This window comes from Vulpes lagopus, chromosome 5 (genome assembly GCF_018345385.1).
Source record: "Vulpes lagopus strain Blue_001 chromosome 5, ASM1834538v1, whole genome shotgun sequence".
Classification (NCBI taxonomy): domain Eukaryota; kingdom Metazoa; phylum Chordata; class Mammalia; order Carnivora; family Canidae; genus Vulpes; species Vulpes lagopus.
Genome location: NC_054828.1, coordinates 39,077,236 through 39,096,918, shown reverse-complemented (window position 1 = coordinate 39,096,918; position 19,683 = coordinate 39,077,236). Strand labels below are relative to the sequence as shown.

Here is a 19,683-nt window from a genome sequence, read left to right as displayed (position 1 = left end):
TCTCTGTGGTCTTCCTCCCGATAACCCATAACCCCAGTCTTATTGTGACAAAAATACCAGACAAATCCCAAGTCGGGAGCTTTCTACAAAGTACCTAATCTCAAAGTATTCAAGACTGCCGAAATCCCTGAAAATGAGGGGAGTCTACAAAACTGTCACAGCTTACAGAAGCCTAAGGAGACCAGACGACTAAATGTAAAGCGGTATCCTAGATGAATCCTGGAACAGAAAGAGGACTTTAGATAAAAACTAAAAAAAAATCTGAATAAAATATAGACTCTAGTTAATAATAATGTACCAGTATTGGCTCACCAGTTGTGACAAATGTACCATACTAGTGTAAGATGTTAATTAAAGAAACTGAATGTAGGTATACAGGAATTCCCTACAGCATCTTCCAACTTTTCTATAAACCTTAAACTATTCTAAAATTAAACTTTTTTTTTTTTTAAAGGTAGAGGAAGAGAAGCAGCCTTGGAAAGCAACAGCAACCAAGGGCTCTATATGGAAACTTTGCAGAGGCACCTGAGAAGTGAATCCACTGTTGGTAATATCATTCCTATAAGTGTATTTTCCTGAATTTCAAACAACCAAGTTATGAACTAGTCTTGGAATACAATCTGTAAATTAGGCCATGGGTATCTGAGAATAAGGCAGGTAGTACCTGGCCTCTAGAATGTTCTGACTGCCTTTTGTCACCAGGGATGTCTTAAATTCAAACATTCTAAACAGAAATATAACAAACCTTGTTTTTGGTTGGAAAATATTTTCTGTCATAAACTCCTTCAAGCCAGGTTAATTCATTGACCAATTATCCATCAGGACAATTAAATCATTTTCCATATCTTCCATGTTCATGTTTATTTCACTGAAACCATCTTCACTGGGAATATTTTCCATTTAAATATTTTACTGACAATTTTATCTATCAATCTATGTTTTGTACACATTAAATATTCCCAAGTGGGGAGCTTTCTACGAAGTACCTAATCTCAAAGTATTCCTCAAGACTGCCGAAATCCCTGAAAATGAGGTGAGTCTACAAAACTACAGCTACTTCCATTGTAAATTTATTTTCATAGCCATTATTTCTAGCAAGCCGGTTTTCACTAAGATTTTATTATTCCATACTTTTAAAAGTTAAATTTGCAATGTTCCATCTAATTATTATCCATGTTATATTAAAACTAAATTTTATTTGTTATCATTGTCAATCATGTCTACATAATCATTATGACTCAGACAAGAGGCTAATAGTTTGTATTTATTTCTTAGGTAATCCATGAGAAAATGGTGAGTTTTGTGAGACAGAGATACATACTGATACAGAAATAGTGGCAGTGTCAGCAAGCAACAGAGAGGGAGGTCTGATTGCTTACGGACCAGGTCAAATTTCCCTGGAGCCAAAAGCACCTTACAAATATCCTCAGGGTTATCTAGAATGGTCCACATGGCTGAGTCCAAATGTCCTGCAGCAGTGTATATATGTGTTTGGTGCATAGGTTAGGAAGAAGACAAATAAAGGTGGAAAAGTACTGAAAGGAGAATCGATAGATTGTAACGATGAAAAGCATGGGCTCTGGTGTCAGACTGTTAAGTGTTAAGGTTCAAATCCCAGCGCCACCACTTAACTCACTGTGTAACCTGGGAAAGTTACTTCTCTATGCCTCAATTTCTCCACCTGTTAAATGAGGAAAATATTGAGGTCACGGGGTTGAGGATTAAATGAGACAACACATGTTAAACATTGAGTACGGAGCTTGACACAAATGTCACTGTATGTGTGTGCAAACACGTGATTGTGAAATTGTCTTACATACTACTACTTAGATGCCTTGATAAATGAATAGTATGCATGTACTCTTCCATTTAATATACTGCAAACTATGGGAGTTAGCCCTAAAGCCGATCTTTTAAATCCCATTGTTCATATGCAGTACATTTTTCTTTCTTACATTTGTAATGCTACCCAAAATTGATCGTCATATAGCAAATAATCACCATGTGCACAAAAGTATAAATATATTGTTAAAATCAAGAGAAATACATTATGTATTAACAGAAAAACACTGCATAATGGAAAAGTGCAGGTTTTCAAATTTAAGAGATGCAGGATCAAATCCCATTTGTCAACTAAGGACTTGTCAAAGTTAGCCAACCTCTCTGTAGTTGTTTTCTGATTGTGGAAACAGGAATAAGACAGAGACCTCACAAAATTGTGATGAGGATTAAGAAAACCATAATAAGATGTTCAGCACATGGAATGTACCCCATAAACGCCACACATGTGCATATGCATGTGCGCGCGCAGACGTGCACAGACACACACTCCTTACCTACTGCCATTTCTGTCCAAAGGTCCCAAGATTTTGTCAGGTGGTCTCTGCCACCATTTTCATATTTTATGTCCTGTGTTTCCAATGACTTATTGTGGCAGTTTTCAATCCAGAATACCAAATCCTTGGGTATACCCAAACACTTACTGCCATGGATAATTTCAAGAAAATCAATTTCCAGATCTTCAACATTCACGTGTATTCTCTCCTGACACAGGCCTGAGAAAACACCTGTGGTCTGAAATGGTTTTCCTTTCCTATCTCCTTTTTCACAACCATTCTTTGAAAGGAAAACCCATCTGTTTACAAAAGGCATACTCTTACCCATCTCTACGCTTACCCTGTACCTCACCCCAAAGTCTAAAAACCTCTAGAGTACCAAACCAGAGCACACTTCCTTTAATCAAGGTCCCATAAACACCCCACCTTTCTCAAGAAATAAATCGCCAATACAAATTTTCCTTTTAAGTTGAATAATGTTTATCACGTCTTTAAACGTATTTTTATTATTTTCACGAACTGTGTTCCAATAATAATGACAGTGGCAACTCAAACCAGAAGGAGAAAAAAATAGAGCTTTACAGTCAAAGAGAATTTTTCAAAATCTATCTAAATGTATATGTATGTATGTGTCCACATACATACTATCCACATGGACTGCAAAAACAGCTTGATAGGGTGATCAATAAGAAATTCTCACACATAACAACGGGATAAAATTCTGTGGCGGAAGTAGAATGGAAATCAGACTCAAAAAATCGAACTCCTTGGGGATTCCTGGGAGGCTCAGTGGTTCGGTGCCTGCTTTTGGCCCAAGGCGTGATCCTGGAGTCTGAGGATCGAGTCCCACGTCGGGCTCCCTGCATGAGGCCTGCTTCTCCCTCTGTCTGTGTGTGTGTCTCTCTCTCTATGTCTATCATGACTAAATAGATAAAATCTTTAAAAAAAAAAGAACTCCAATAAAAAATATATACAAAAAAAAAAAGAAATCAAACCAAAAGAGAAAAAGGTATGATGCAAAATCTCCCAACGTTAAAAAGCTTTAATTTAAATGAATAATAGTGAATATTAAATCACTAGGATATTTATATCCCACTGCATAAAACTTCAGAGGGATTTAACATTTTCATTTAGAAATAACAACAGTAAAAACAAGCCAGACATGACATACTTTGCAACTTAAAGTTATCATGAAACAAAAATTAGATAACTTAGGTCTTTTTTTTAACTTATTTTTGATAGACATAGAGAGAGAGAGAGAGGCAGAGACACAGGCAGAGGGAGAAGCAGGCTCCATGCACCGGGAGCCCGACGTGGGATTCGATCCCGGGGGTCCAGGATCGCGCCCTGGGCCAAAGGCAGGCGCCAAACCGCTGCGCCATCCAGGGATCCCCCAACTTAGGTCTTTTAAGAACTACATGGGGCCGGAAAAAAGAACTGTCCCCTCCGGGAGGGCGACCCTCAGACATCACCCAGGGGTCCTTTCTGAAACTCAAGTCGGGCGCAGGACTTCCAGGGCCACGAAACGGGGACCCCTAGGGCGGAGGCCTCGCTTCCTCCGCCCGCAGCTTCCCCGTCCCGGCCCCGCCCCCTCCAGGCCCCGCCCCCTCCAGGGCCCGCCCCTCCCGCTGCGGACGCCGCTCCCTCCCCTCCCCCCCCGCGCTCCCGCGCAGGCGCGCTGCGCTCCCTTCCCACCCGCGGCTGCTGTGTCACGGCCGAGCGGAAGTCCGGGCCGCGGCGGTGCGGGCTGGGGGCTGGGGCGCTCCCGGACGCTCTCCCCGCGCCCCCGTCACGCGTCCCGGGTCGCCCGCTGCGGGGCCGGGCGCCTACCCTGCACTCTGCCGAACACCTCGTAGTCCACGGACTTGAGCGGCCTGGCGGCAGACATGGCGGCGGCTAGTCCTGTGCGGAGGAGCCGGAGCGGGGCTCGGCACGCGGCGGCGGCGGCGGCGGCTGCGGCCGGGGGAGGGCGGGCGCGCATGGGGCCTCTCGGCGTGGCCCGCGCGTGTCACCGGCCCGGGACGCGAGCGCGCCGGGGTCACGTCGGAGGCGGCGGGGGACGCGGCGGGCGCTGGCAGCCCCCCCCCCCCCCCGCGGCGGGGCCGACCGGCTGGCCCCGGAGGGCGCGGGCTGCGCGCTCCCCCCTGCGGTCGGCCCCGCGGCGCAGCCCTGGGCGCTGGCAAACCCGCTGCCGTCGCCCCCTCACCGGGCGGGACCGTGGTACCCAAAGCCCTGCGGGCCGCGGGGCGAGGCCTGGGCCTGCGAGCGAATCCTCACTCCGCGTTTCGGCGGCTGCGAGTCTGGGGCGATCTTAAGCCGATTCTCAGCCGCGTCCTCTCCGCCTTTTCTGTGGGGCCTGAATCCGGCTCCCAGGCGGATGGTGCTATTTTCTGGGACGAAACTTTAAAAATCTACCCTGTTCTGTGCTAGTGGAAACGGGGAGGAAAGGAAGTCTTGTCTGTTGTTCACTCCCATCGCTCTTTTTTTTTTAATGGTCTTTTATTTAATTCGACAATATCCCAGTTGCCTACGAGGTTCAGGCCCTTGGTGAGCTGTCCTGAAGTCTTCCTTTAAAGCGACCCATCAAAAAATAAAATAAAATAAAGCGACCCATCACATGGCTTCTCGGCCTTTTGGCTAAGATCAAGTGGAAAGCAACGCATCACTCCAAGGAACCTGGGGACAAATAATGATAATCTGCTGCCTTCCAGAATTCCAAGTCTTTTTGCTTGTGAGGATTTGCATTTCTCAACCTATTTGTTGGCTTCAGTACCTTTGCATATTTCTCTGCATCTGGCCACGGAGTTAAAATAATCCCCTGCAATCTGATTCAGTATTACGTGCCAGCTCTCTTAGGGAACACCAAAAATCATCTAAGATTCGGATGAGAACGTGGTTAAAACGTTTTAAAGTAAAATAGAACCTGGGAGTGCTAATCCAGGTAATGTCACGTCATGAAGATCCTGATTTATTGCGGAGACCTCGCAATTTGTGTCCTCTTCTTACCTCCCTTCCAGTTTGTTCCCTGCAGACTCTAGAATACACATAGATCTTAGTATCATTCTTTTCAGTGACATCTCTCCAGTCTCTGCGTTGCATTTTGAATAAAACTGAAGGTCTTCACCCTCCACTAACCTCTTATTACCTGCTTATCCCCATCTATAGGCTATTCTATAGTTCATAGGTAACCTATAGTCAAGGCACTTTGAATTATTCAGCTTTCTGAACATAAGCTGACCTTTAAAAAAAAAAAAAAAGTTTGGTCTTGGATATTTCCTCCTACTCCCAGATCTTCCTCTATCCTGTTTAGTTGCAAATACTTACCAGATTTCATCCTAATTATTTAGTGTCTTCCTGCTAGTACTGTGCCTCCCAAGAAGTAAAAGTCAAATTGGGTTGAGATCCTGCCACTATCTAATCGCTGATAAGGTGGACGTTGACATTTTTCTCCACATTTACCCAAGAGTAACCCTGCCAAGTATTATGTAGCTTTATTGTAATTTTAGAAATGCTATAGCAACAATTGACATTTGCTTAGCTAAAAAATTTTCTGTCTGCCAACTACAGAACATTAGCAAACAGACATTTTTATGTACTGTTTCGGCATGGATTGCCAATACTATGTGATTCTAAGACTTTAAAAATTTTTAGCAAATGTTGCTAATACTTTAATATTAAGTAATACAAACATCTACGCACAGAGAAATTTTTTTAAATAGGACAAAATCATCTATACCCTTAACATAATCTTCATCATTTGTGTATTCTCTTATACATATATTTTAATTAGTTAAAATCAGTATAAACTTAACCTTTATTCTTTCTTTTTCCATATTATAGTCTTTCCAATTAATATTTTATTAATTTCATGATATTCTGTTGAGTATAACCATAAGCTTACATATTCCCAGTTGTTACACACCGTTTTTTCTAATTTTTCATTACTATAAAAAAAAAATATTGTGAAGAAAAGAGTCATGCACATAGCTTCCTTCCCATATTTTTTAATTGCTCAGGATAGAAGTTAGAATACCCAAACTGTATAAATGTGTATTATTCTTGATACATATTGCCAAGTGGTTTTTCAAAAGGCTGCACCAATTTCAATATACCACCACCAACACTGAGGGTATGACTTTTTGGCTTCTCATGCAAACAAATCTAAGTAGGTGCTTCACATACAATACACGATTCAATTAGAAGAAAAGTTTTCATTGTGTGACCTGAGCAATAGCCTTTAAATAACTAGGCTTTGTGTTACTGCTGGGTGAAATTAAAACCCAGCAAAATCATTCCATTTCTTGAACCCTTTGAGACCATTTGTGTGTGATGTAGGATAATGTTTTAGGTAATACACAGAAAAGGAAAATCCTGCCTGCATAATATGAGTCTAAAAAATTACCAAGCCCCATAACCTGTGACCTAGGGAGACACAATATAGTCTCTGTACCCCCAACAGAGACTTTTGAGGAGATCCCACCTACATATCTCTAATTCATCATCACAAAGGATCTGTTGATGTTTATAGCAGCAATGTCCACAATAGCCAAACTGTGGAAGGAGCCTCGGTGTCCATCAAAAGATGAATGGATAAAGAAGATGTGGTCTATGTATACAATGGAATATTACTCAGCCATTAGAAATGACAAATACCCACCATTTGCTTCAACGTGGATGGAATTGGAGGGTATTATGCTGGGTGAAGTAAGTCAATCAGAGAAGGACAAACAGTGTATGTTCTCATTCATTTGGGGAATATAAATAATAGTGAAAGGGAATAGAAGGGAAGGGAGAAGAAATGGGTAGGAAATATCAGGAAGGGAGACAGAACATAAAGACTCCTAACTCAAAAAAAAAAAAAAAAAAAAGACTCCTAACTCTGGGAAATGAACTAGGGGTGGTGGAAGGGGAGGTGGGCGGGGGGTGGGGGTGAATGGGTGACGGGCACTGAGGTGGGCACTTGACGGGATGAGCACTGGGTGTTATTCTATATGTTGGCAAATTAAACACCAATAAAAAATAAATTTATAAAAATAAAAAATAAAAGATTACAAAAAAAGGATCAGTTGAGAGTGATTCTTAGAGTGATTTCTCAGAAATTTGACATTAAGTTCTAGCTAATTTCAGGGACAACTTAAAATTACTTTATCCATCAACATATTTCTACCATTGAAATAGTTTTATAATCGTTATGTTTAAAGAGTAGGAGCCGTGGGTTGGGTGTTGGGGTAACTGGGTGTCTGGGTGTCGGGCACTAAGGAGGGCACTTGATGGGATGAGCACTGGGTGTTATACTATATGTTGGCAAATTGAATTTAAATGTTAATTTTTTAATTAAAATAATAAAAAAGAGCAGAAGTCAACAATACAAACTGTTAACTACCACAATTAAAGAGGCCTAAACAACTTGATGATTCCCTCATGGAAGAAATAGTTTATAGACAAAGAAATGGTTGGAGAATTACTACTAAACTGGATTCAAGATCATTAGAGGCCAGACTATTACTCAGATGAGAAAGTAGTTAGTTTCCCAGAAGAGGCTTTAATCTCATTACAATTTATCAGAAAATTGCTTAAGCATTTTATCAGGAAAGCATATTTTTTTCTCAGAAGGAAATTCTGTCCCAGGTTTGAACCAATTTTTCTTTATCACAGTCCAATTTGATATTCAAAACTCAGAAGTACATTTGCCATTAAAATCACTTCCCTCTCCTAGCTTGGTGGTGCTTAGGCTAGAGAGGGGAGAAGGCATTTTTTTATTTTTAATTTTTATTTATTCATGAGAGAGACAGAGAGAGGCAGAGACACAGGCAGAGGGAGAAGCAGGCTCCATGCAGGGACCCCGACGTGGGACTCGATCCCCGGACTCCAGGATCAGGCCCTGGGCTGAAGGCGGCGCTAAACCGCTGAACCACCAAGACTGCCACTGGGGCTGCCCGAGAGGGCATGGTTGATACCTCCCTACCTCAGTTTCTCTCTGCCTAGATGAGAATTAGAAGGAACTCATACTTTTGGAATCCAGTTTGGGCTCTCCAGGATTGGTGATTCTATTCACAGCTGATTAGTTCTTTTGAAAGAATGTTTCTGGGGGAGACTCAGAGCTTTTCCTCACCAGAAATTCCTGACTTTTCCTCTCTTGATGGACAATACCTACACTTCAGCTGTGCATCCACACCCCTATCCCAATTTCTGTATCAAATGCTATACCTCCAACCCCTTTCTGCTGAGAGACTACCCCTCAACAAGAAGGATGCATGAGTGGGATCCCTTTTACAGTGAACACGGGACCAGATCCCTTGTTCTAGTAACATCTAATGGTGGGAACTCCTATCTCTGCCCTACCACTGAGAGAAGTTGCAGTGTGCTCTGAATTTGCCTCTTTCTGTGATCTTGACAGGCAACATTCAGGAATCACCAGCCTTACCCTTTCTGCAGGTATGGGCCAAATACCAGTCCCTTCTACTTCCAACAAGTAAATGCCAAGCTCTCAAAAAAGGGGGTTCTTGTAAGACCCTCTCTGTAGACATGTGATTTCTCTCTCCATAGTGGGAGAGGGGAGAACAGGGAAAGCCATTGCTCTCTAATCACTTTCCTGGAAGAAATCCTCTCAAGCCTGAGTGGAAGTTGGGCTAAAGATCTTAAAGCTGGTTTTAAAAACCTCTTTTAAATGGGATGATAGTGCAGGGTATAACTATTGTTTTTAGTCTCAGGTCTCAGCTAAATCTGAGACAAAAGTCTCATTTCTCAACTCAGCAGAATTCAGTATATAAACCCTGTTTGGATCTTGATTTGAAATTACAAGTTCAACAAGACATTTTTGAGACCAATGAGGAAATCTGAACACAAGTTGACTATTAAATATTATAGCATTATCATTGTTAATGTAACCATTACATTACATTGTTCCCCTCTCCCACGTGCATGCATGCTCTTTCTCTCTCTCTCAAATAAATAAATCTTATTTGAGAGAAAGAGAGCAAGAGCATGAGATGGGGAAGGGGCAGAGGCAGAGGGAGAAGCAAACTCCCCGCTGAGCAGGGAGCCTGGTGTGGGACTTGATCCCCAGGATCCTGGGATCAGACTAAGTCCAAGGCTCATCTACTGAGCCACCCAGGTGCTCCTATAAAATTTAAAATTTAAAAGAGCCCATTTATATCCTATAAAATATCCGATCAATAATCCTCAAAACTGTCAAGGTCATGAAAAACAGTGAAAGCCTGAGAAACAACCAAGAGGAGCCTAAGGAGGCATGTTGGTTAAAGGTAATGTGTATTCTGGATGGGATTCTGAAACAGAAAAAGGAATTTAGGTAAAAACTGAAGACATCTGAATAAAGTGTGAGCTGTAGTGAAACAGTAAGGTATCAATAATTGATTCCTCAAAACTGTGCCAAGTGCATCACAGTAATGGAAGATATTAATAATAGGGGAAGCTAGATGCAAGGTATAGGAGAACTCTGCACTATCTGCATAATAACTTATATATCTAAAACTGTTCTAGAACTAAACATTTGCTTTTTAAAAGTCCATTTTAATATCCTGTTATATATTTCATAATAACATAATTTCTCACTGTAGTGCATGAACAAAATAATTTAAAATTTTTTTAACTATTTCAGTAAATGGGCGCATGATTTAAATTTTTGTAATTCCTAAGTCAAGCTAACCTAGGACTAAACAGTTGACTTTCAAAGCACTAAATAAGATCTTAACTGGTATAAAGAAGCACAAATAGATAATTAAATATAGTAATCCCTCAATTAATGAAAAGAAACATAGTCCACTTCCAGAAGAAGAAAATGTATAAAACGCATAAGAACATGTCTAGATGTGAAGAAACAGTTTGGGAAAATGCCATTATGCTTAGCCCTGAATGCTTTAGAAAACAGGAAATACGCATCCGTATGTCTTGACTAAGGAAAGGATACAGTTAAGATTAGATTAAGAGAGAACTAATCATAGATACCGCTGCTTGGACGCATTCCAGAGGCAACAAATGGCAAAACCAGGTATTGAACAGAGTATACCCAGGCTCTGAGCTATAGCACCAAGATCAGGAAGGGGAGAGAGGGGACAGACACTAACTTAGAAAAAAGTAGGCAGGACAGGCCCTTCCATTCCTAATACTTCTCAAGCACAGACTTCAGCCAGTCTCAGATTTGCTTTTCCTAAGGAAGGAAGCAAGGAGCCTATCTGGGCAAGACATTCTTTCTGATTCCTCCTTAGTTTATATACCCCCCTCCACAAAGGCATGTGCACAAGTGCACACATGCACACGCTTATTCCCTGAGAGGTATAAATCACCTTTACCCTCAGATCTGGGCTAGTAACATCAAGGCGCTCTCCTATCTTTAAAACAAATCTATTTCCTGATGCCTTTGGTAGATAACTGGATTGGTATACAACATCCATTCCCATCTCTTTCTAGCTTACTTTCCTGCTCTGTAGAGCTGGAAAGGTTAAAGCGACATCCCACAAACATTCTTGCCATTCAGATTCCTTATGTGATAGAGGATCAACCATCGGAAGTACCGTGCTAGATGCAGAGGGAGGACGTGAGTGAGGTGGAGGCCATCTGCTGCTGGTTCTGTGATAAGCACAACCACAGAGGAGTTTAGTTTTTCTGTGGTGTTGTTAACAGAGATCACAGTGACTGCAGCTTGGGCACCAGGAGGCAGAGTGCAGGACATCCATCTTACTAGTGAATATCATAGCAAGTGTGGCAGGTTCTGGAGTCACTATGCCCTGGATGTGGCAGTTTCTAGACCATGGCAGCTTCTTGATGGCGGCAGGGGAGACATAATTTCAAAGCCAGCGGCTTCTCCATTCAGCACATTTCTTGATTGCAAAAGAATCAGTAGCTCCCTTGGTGGTCCAGTGCTGCAGTGAGGGTCAATCCTGAAACCTCAGCCTCAAAGTGGTTCTCAACCCTATCTGCACATTAGAATCACCAGGGGAGCCTACTAATTATACACATACACATGCTCCCCCAGAAGTTTTGATTCAGTATGTCTGCAGTAGATTCCAGGATCTATATTCTTAAAATCAACCCAGATGCTTGGGGTCTGAAGCTAAAGCTGAGAACCACTGACCCAGAGACTCTTTCATTAGCCCCCCCAGCAACTCCATAAGCCATTTAATACCCAGTGTTAAATCCATTTCTGTTTAAACTGTCTAGAATGGATTATTTTTTCTGTAACTGAACCATGACCAATGCAATGCCTGGAGACAAAATCTTCACAATAGGCGTAGATCAAAGTTTAAGCAGAATGAAAGTTCAAATACCACCCACCCTCCTGTCAATAAAGAAGCATTAAAATTTTCAGTGCTTACGAAGAGAAGGCAGAAAAAAACGTAAGAAAAAACAAGCTAAGAATGGTAATAAAACTAAGCCTAGAGTTTTAAAATAAAACTTGCTGTTGAGAGATTATAGCATAAAGATTTAGGCACCCTATCCATATTCTGTAAACGAGTTACGTCACGCTCATTTATTTTCATTGTACTTGCTTTGCAGCTGTGGTTTTTATTTTGAAAGAAAGTTAATGAAATAATAAATTAAAAAGCACCCTTTTCAAAGCCCAAATTGTTGAAATGAACTACAATTTCTGATCTGTTGCTGCCACCTACCATCTGTCCAGGGCAAGGCAGGCCATGTGGTTGTGACAATCCTTCGGGAATGTCAGGAGCAGCTAAGTTCTCTTCCTATCAGTGTCACACTTCTAAAATACTTTTAGGTGCGTACTGAACCCTTAAATGAGAAGCAGTTTAAGTGTTGTGAAGCCTCTTTACTCAACAGATCACTTAAATACAAAAGTATCTTGACCATGAATTACTATTAGGTATGGGCATTTAGGAAAAGCAAACCTACAAAATTCCTTCAGTAAATGCTGATTGAACTACTATGTACGAGGCATCATGGTTTACAGTATCTCATCTGCTGCATCCTTTAAATTAACTTCCTTTAAAGATCATGTGTGTCGCGGATATCTTGTTATACTAATAAGATGCTGATTACCTGGGCATAGAAAACTTTTTTGCAACATGGAAATTTTTCATCTAGAATGATTTACTTTTCACTACCACTTATAAAATCTTGTCTTAAAAGGTTGATAACAAAATAAAGGGTTGATAACTATGGTGACTATAATAAATTGTCAATAATTCAGCACTTAAAACATATTTGGCTGATTGAATATGCACGATTTCCCTTTGAGTGAATCAACAGAACACTAAATTACATTTGCAGTAACATTTTACACTTATTAAGAACACTTTTATATACCAGCTCCTATTTGACACTTACAGTAACTCTGAGAACTAAGCACAGCAGGGCTATTTCAGAGACAGGGAAATAGCCTCAGAACATCTAATGGATTGCCCTAGATTACCCGGGAACAGAACTCCACCTAGAACCTGCCCTTCAAACATCAACTGAGTTCCTCAATCAGGTCAGCCCTGAGACCAACATCCAGATGAATGAGGCAATAAATCTCATATCTTGCTTAAACTAGCATGTATTAAATCTCTGTCATTGTAACCAAGAGGCCAAACACACCAATATATTATTTGTATTTGTCCTAATATAACTGAGATGTTGATTTCCCTAAAATCAAAAATAATAATACCCAGCATTATTGATGATGTGCCAAAATAAAAACTCTCACACACAGCTAGTGTTTGGATACAAACATTTTATAATTTGACAGTCAACCTCAAAAGCCTAAAAAATTACACATACTTGGAGGAGAGAAAAAGAGATGACGTAGGTGGAATGCAAGGGATCTTTAGAGTAGCAGAACTAATCTGCATGATACTGTAATGATGAATACACAGCATTATACATTTGTCAGAACCCAGAGACCCATACAACACAACACACAAAGTTAAACCTGATGTAAAATAGGAACATCAGTTACTAATAAAGTATCAATATTCACTCATCTATCTTAACCACAAAGGTACCACACTGATGTGAGATATTAATAATAGGGGAAACTGGGTGGGAGCAGGTGGGTATAGGAAAGCTCTCTATATTTTCTGCTTAATTCTTCTGTTGTCCCAAAACTTCTATAAGAAGTAAAGTGCAGGGTGCCTGGGTGGCTCTCTCAGTTAAGTGTCTGCCTTTGGTTGGGGTCATGATCCCGGGGTCCTGGGATTGAGCCCCATGTTGGGCTCCCTGCTTCTCCCTCTGCGCTCTCTCTCTCTCTCTCACTCTATCTCTCTCTGTCTCAAATAAATAAAATCTTTTTAAAAAGAAGTAAAGTGCATAATTTTTACGGAAAGAAAGAATTAACACATGCATTACCTAGCAGTTCTGCAAGTACAAATTTATCCCAAGGAAAAAAATGGACAGGGATGCAAAGACGTGAATACAACAGTTGTCATTGCAAAGTTGTTTGTTACAGTAAAAGATTAGAACTGGAATCTATTCAAATATCCATCAGTTTTTAAAGGTTACATAATTCCTACGTAGTCTTAGAGAATGCTGATGTTGATCAGGGCTTCTTACCTAGAGTTCAGGATGGTCTGCAAGGTTCAAATGCTGACTCTCTCGTGGAGCCACTTGTGGGTTCTTTGGGTGCCCTGTGAGGCCCTGTCACCCCGAAGCTGCCTGATGTAGGGAGTGCTATTAAAGGCAGCAGTGGTACTTGGAAATTCCCTCAACCTGCTAGATCTCCTTCTTTGGACAACTGCTTCCAAGAGAGCTTAAGCCCTAGTACCTTTCACTCCTTAAAAACCCTCTAAAGCCTCGTAGAACCTACAAAATCCAAACTTCCTGGCATGATACTCTTGACCTTCCATTACATGGTTGAGTTGACTGTTCCAGCCTCATTTCCCATTCACGAGGGTCTATTTTTTTAATACTAGGTACTTTTGGGATCCCTGAGTGGCTCAGCGGTTTAACGCCTGCATTTGGCCCAGGGCGTGATCCTGGAATCCTGGGATCAAGTCCCACATCGGGCTCCCTGCATGGAGCCTGCTTCTCCCTCTGCCTGTGTCTCTGCCTCTCTCTCTGTCTCTCATGAATAAATAAATAAAATCTTTTAAAAAAGATACTAGGTACTTTCCTCTATTATGGTTCAAAAAATAGTCCCTTATGAATAAGCCGATGATGGAATGGTCAATCCAAACCAGTTTCAAATATCATTCCTGTCGAGTACCAAATACAAAGCAAGTTAACATGTAGCATGATTTTGTGCAATTGGTGGAGCATAAAAAAAGGAGAATCTATTTTAACATGGCACTGGAGGACATTCTTTGGTACAGGGGTTCTAACATTGACTGTATAAAGAGGAAATCAAAGGGTATTTTTTGGCTCCGCAGTGAACAAACCTGAAAAGCCATGGTAATGTAAATGGACATTTAATTTTTACAATTTAGAACAAACTAATAGACAAATCACAGAAGACAAACTTGTGACTACAAAAAAGAATCGTATCCAACCAGGCAATTTAAAACTAGATTTGCTGCCTAGTTTGGGAAGTAAAAGGAAAGAAGGACAGGTGAAGAGGACCATTCAAGCATGAACATCCTCAATGAGATATGCTCTCCTGGTTGATGGAATGTCAGCTAGAGATTCAAGAATATCATCTGAAATCAAAGAGGTGGAAGAAACGGAGATTCATGACAAAATTATTTTGGGATAAGAGAGGTAGTGGAGGAGAGAGGCAGGGCATGCAAGCTAAATTTGCACACATCATGATATCTAAATTAAGAAACCCTCATCTAGAGATATCAAGGTAATCACGAAAAGAACTAAAAACAGAAACTGCTATAAGTAGTTACCTCCAGAGATCAAGTTAAAGGACACCACAAGGAAGCAATCAGTCAAACCCAGAATATGGGACATTCTGCAAGATGACTTGACCTAGTTTCTCTAACAAATTGATGGTATGGGGGTAGAAATGAGTTATAGCATAAATGAAATTTAGGAGATGAAACAAATTCAATGTGGAGATTTCATTTGGGATCCTTATTAGAATGATTTTGAAACAATTTGAAAAAAAAAAGATTAAGATTTGGACAAAAGATGATGATAAAAGGAATTACTAATTCTGTTAGGTATAATAATGGCATGGAGGTTAAATTTTTAAATAGTTTCATAGTTAGAGGCATCGTGAGGTATTTCTACATAAAATAACATGATGCCTGGGCGTTGCTTTAAAATACTCCAGTGCCAACCTCCCATACCCTCAAAATACAGCAGGATAAACAAACAAGACTGGCCAAATGTTAATAACTGTACAATCAGGGTTCATGGGGTTCACTGTACCATTCTTTCTGCTTTCATGTATGTATATATGTTTGAAATTTTCCAAAATAACAGACTATTTTGTTTTTATTTCTATTTATTTATTTTAAAAGCGGGTGTCTCTGAAGAGTGTGATAGGGTTTGGGAAGCAGTGGAGCAAACAAGATTGTTTCATATTTAGGGACTCCTGGCAGGCTCAGTCAGAAAAGCATGCAACTTGGTCTCAGGTTCATGAGTTTGAGCACCACGTGGGATATAGAAATTACTTAAAATGAAAAAAAAACTATAGACATAATAAAAAAGTTTTAATATGTCAGAAGTGGAATAAAGTAGGGTAAGCTTGATGAAAAGAATTGAAGATTAACTTAAATATCAAACCAAATCACCCTCCTCCTCAGTCTTCCTTCCACGCCTATCAAAATCTTATTTTATTTTTCAGGACAACTTCAAGAGATCAGCCTTCATGAGGTCTTTCATCTATTGCCAGAATTAACTGCTCTTTTGTGTTCTCTAGTACATGGCTCGTAACATGGATTCTGTTCTCCCATATAATATATACATACTAATCTGGCTTTGCTGAGCATTTTCACTTTCATTATTTTGTTTATACCTCACAATACTCTTGCATAGCTTTTATTTCAATATCATGATTATTCCCACTTACCAGGTAAGAAAACTAAGGCTCTGAAAGAATAAGTGCTCTAAACCAGATTAGCCAGACACAAAGTGTCTGAATTCCAGACCTCTGAATGCAAACGTTACTTCTTGACCTCACTCCACTATCTCTCCACAATCAGTTGCTTCTAAGATTCCTTTTTAATGTTCAAATTAGATTTGAATCAAAGTACTATTTGCACTTGACGTGAAATTAGTGATATGAATTAGTTCAGAAAATCTGAGGAGGAAAAGCAAGCCTCCTACCTAGGAAGTCCGCAGTGACTTTACAAGGACGCTACTTTGTTCGTCATTCCTATCTCTAGTTCTTCTAGAGGTTGCCTGTGGTAACTCTAGACCATATGCTCACACCTTTATATGTTGATCTTATCCCCTTTAGGATTATTTGCTGACTTTCTCCTATGAAAAGGGAGGCTTTTGCTCATTTGCATTGCCCTAACGTCTCAGATTAGGTCCCCCTGAGTCAGAGATTTGTGTGCAGGAGGCTTTGGTGACAACCCTTGGAGGAGTGAAGGTAACAGGATTGAACCACAGAGACCTGCTGTGCTGCACCCCACCATCGAGCAGTCTTTACATGTGAGCTGGGCGATGTAAAATTAGACACCTAAGAACCTCTCCAGAAAAGGACTTGCAGGAAGGTTGTCAGCAGTCACTATGTCTGACAACTGAAGAATGGACAGCTTGGCTCTCAAGCAGTTGGAGAGGTGGGCAGAACACCATGGCATCCATCACCACTCACCCCTACAGCACTCGGATTCATTTACTTCTTACAGTAAGTCCATTCTATTTGTAATTAGCTCCCTCAGATTTCTGGTTGGTTCCTTTGTTTGGAGAAACATAGGAAAATGTTGGTGAGTCAGGTTACACCCCTTGCCTCTGCAGGTGCTCTCAAAACCCCATCTGAGACACTCCATTTCCTTTCTCTGTTGCCAATTCCAGATTCCCCTCCCCTCAGCTAGCACTTCTGAGGGTCTAAATGGCTTAGCTGGAGTGAGGGGGGGGCGGGGGGGAATCCTTGACCTACATTTCTGAGGGGTCTGAGTCAAAAAAGCCAGCTCTACTCAGATTAGGTCGGCTGCATTGCCTACTTACCATCAAAACTGGGCAGGTGGGGGATCCCTGGGTGGCGCAGCCGTTTAGTGCCTGCCTTTGGCCCAGGGCATGATCCTGGAGACCTGGGATTGAATCCCACTTCGGGCTCCCGGTGCATGGAGCCTGCTTCTCCCTCTGCCTGGGTCTCTGCCTCTCTCTCTCTCTCTCTCTCTCTCTCTCTCTCTCTCTGTGACTATCATAAATAAATAAAAATTTTAAAAAAAACTGGGCAGGTGAGAAAGAAGAGATGCCCTGGATCAGCCTGGTGCCCTCCAGGAAGCTGACGTCTCATCCTCTCCTGATGATCAGCGCCTATTACCCCTTCACTATTCCTTGCCTGTCCTGTGGGGTTTCCTTCCCTGTTCATCTCTCTTCCACATCTCACATACTTACAGGTGCCTCTAATACAGCTCCAATCCATTGTCCCCTAGGACCACAAATTCAACATCTTCAAAACGAAATCAATTTTTTCTCACTCCTAAACCTGTTCTTCTGCTTTCATCCATCCAGCTCCTGTGCTGGGAACCTGATTTATAACCTCCACCTCCCTCCCCTGTAGATCTTACCAAGCTCTGTAAATTGTGCCTCCTACACGGCTTTTTTTTTTTTTTGTTTGTTTGTTTGTTTGTTTGTTTTTTTCCTACACGGCTTTTAAAGTCATTCTCATTCTCCACGGTCACTAGCTTTACTCAGGGACCCATTGTTTCTCACCTGGTTTTATAAAAAACTTCTCAACTGCTCTTTCTCCATTCTCCCCTACACCCCTCCCACCCACATCATACCACATCTTTCAAAAAGGCATGTCATTCATTTCACTGCTTAAAATTCTTTTCATGTTTAGGGCTTTTCACAGCTTGGTCCCTCCCCCTTCTCCATTCACTCCCTCTGCATCCCCTCCCACTCCCACTTGTCACTTGCAGGTGCCCAAAGATGACAGACCCCCTTCATGCCCTTATGCCTTCACACACTTTTCCTCTTGTCAGACTCTACTTTTCTTTGGAAATTTGCTTCACTCCATCCATGACTCTCCTGATAAGTAGGATCAGGTGCTTCTCCCCCCGTGGTCACATTGCAATTCTTCTGCCCCTTTTTTAGGACACTCATCCCATTATGTATAATTATTTGCCTTAGACACACAAATATATGTGGCTGAAATATATAAAAAATTGCAATGGTCTTGTATTATATTCAGTTGTGATCCTAGTGTTTTGCATTACTTTCAGAGTTCCTAGGAACAACAGATAATCAAAAAAACATTGAATGAAGGGAACCTGGATGGCTCAGTGGTTGAGCATCTGCCTTCGGCTCAGGTTGTGATCCCAGAGTCCTGGAATGGAGTCCTGCATCAGGCTCCTGGCGGGGAACCTGCCTCTCCCTCTGCCCGTGTCTGCTTCTCCCTCTGTGTCTCTCATGAATAAATAAAATCTTTAAAAAAAATTTTTTTTAATATATTGAATAAATAAGTGAAATATACAAATGTTGTTTACAACATGATTCACCCGACCCACCACCAGCAATTGAGCTTATACGTCACATTGTTTCCCAACAGTGTTGACTGATGTTTGCTGACTGGCCCGTATTCTCTGGCCTGACCTCAAGATGACTGCCAGGATTTTATGTTCGTGGCCGAAGAATGAATAATTCTATTTTCCCTGGATGATGAACCAATGACTGTTTTTTGTTTTAGGGAAGTGACCACAAAAACTAAAACAAAATAAAGCATGCAAACTAAAAGAACGTTGGAGAAAAATCATCTCAACCGTGAGAGCTTACTTATCAATTACTTACTTATCCAGGACCTAGCACAATGGCTGAAATATAGTAGGCATTCAATAAACACTTGTTCAATGACCAGAGAAAGAAGAGGAAGGAATAACAAATGATGCCCCGGGAGTGATGCAAAGTTGTAGAAACCCATCAGAATAATAGGAGGGAGAGAGATGAGCTCAGGTTTTAAGCAAATAAGTTGTAAGCTGGGCACCTGGACGGCTCAGTCAGTTAAGTGTCTGCCTTCAGCTCAGGTCATGATCTTGGGGTCCTGAGATCAAGCCCCATGTCAGCGGGGAGTCTACTTCTCCCTCTCCCTCCCACCGCTTGTTCTCTCTCTCTCTCTCAAACAAATAAATAATTTTTTTAAAAAAAAGTTGTAAGCTGTTTACTCAGCTGGACACATCGTAAAGATTTAAAAAGAAAAAGGAACTAGGAAATTCAGAATTGGAAACGTATTATTTAAAATCAAGAGAGTGAAATGTGCTCCCAAGAGATAAAAGGTCTACAGAGATAACTATTTCTTTGTACTTTTTTTTAGCTTTTGTTATTTACTTCCATG

General features: G+C 41.1%; 1 protein-coding gene across 4 annotated transcripts in view; it reads right to left on the bottom strand.

Annotated features, from left to right (window-relative positions):
- The window catches only part of ACYP2 (acylphosphatase 2), a 209,442-nt gene that overhangs the window by 141,238 nt on the left and 48,521 nt on the right, over window positions 1-19,683 (bottom strand). The window contains exon 1 of one of the 4 annotated variants that reach the window (XM_041755466.1): window positions 4,167-4,634. The exons of 2 other annotated variants lie outside the window; for them this stretch is intronic. In XM_041755466.1, coding sequence (XP_041611400.1) covers window positions 4,167-4,317 — 151 coding nt within the window. In that variant the 5' untranslated portion in view covers window positions 4,318-4,634. Of the gene's footprint in view, window positions 1-4,166; window positions 4,635-19,683 lie in introns of those variants that run through there. One more of the 4 variants, XM_041755467.1, reaches the window with a different exon arrangement.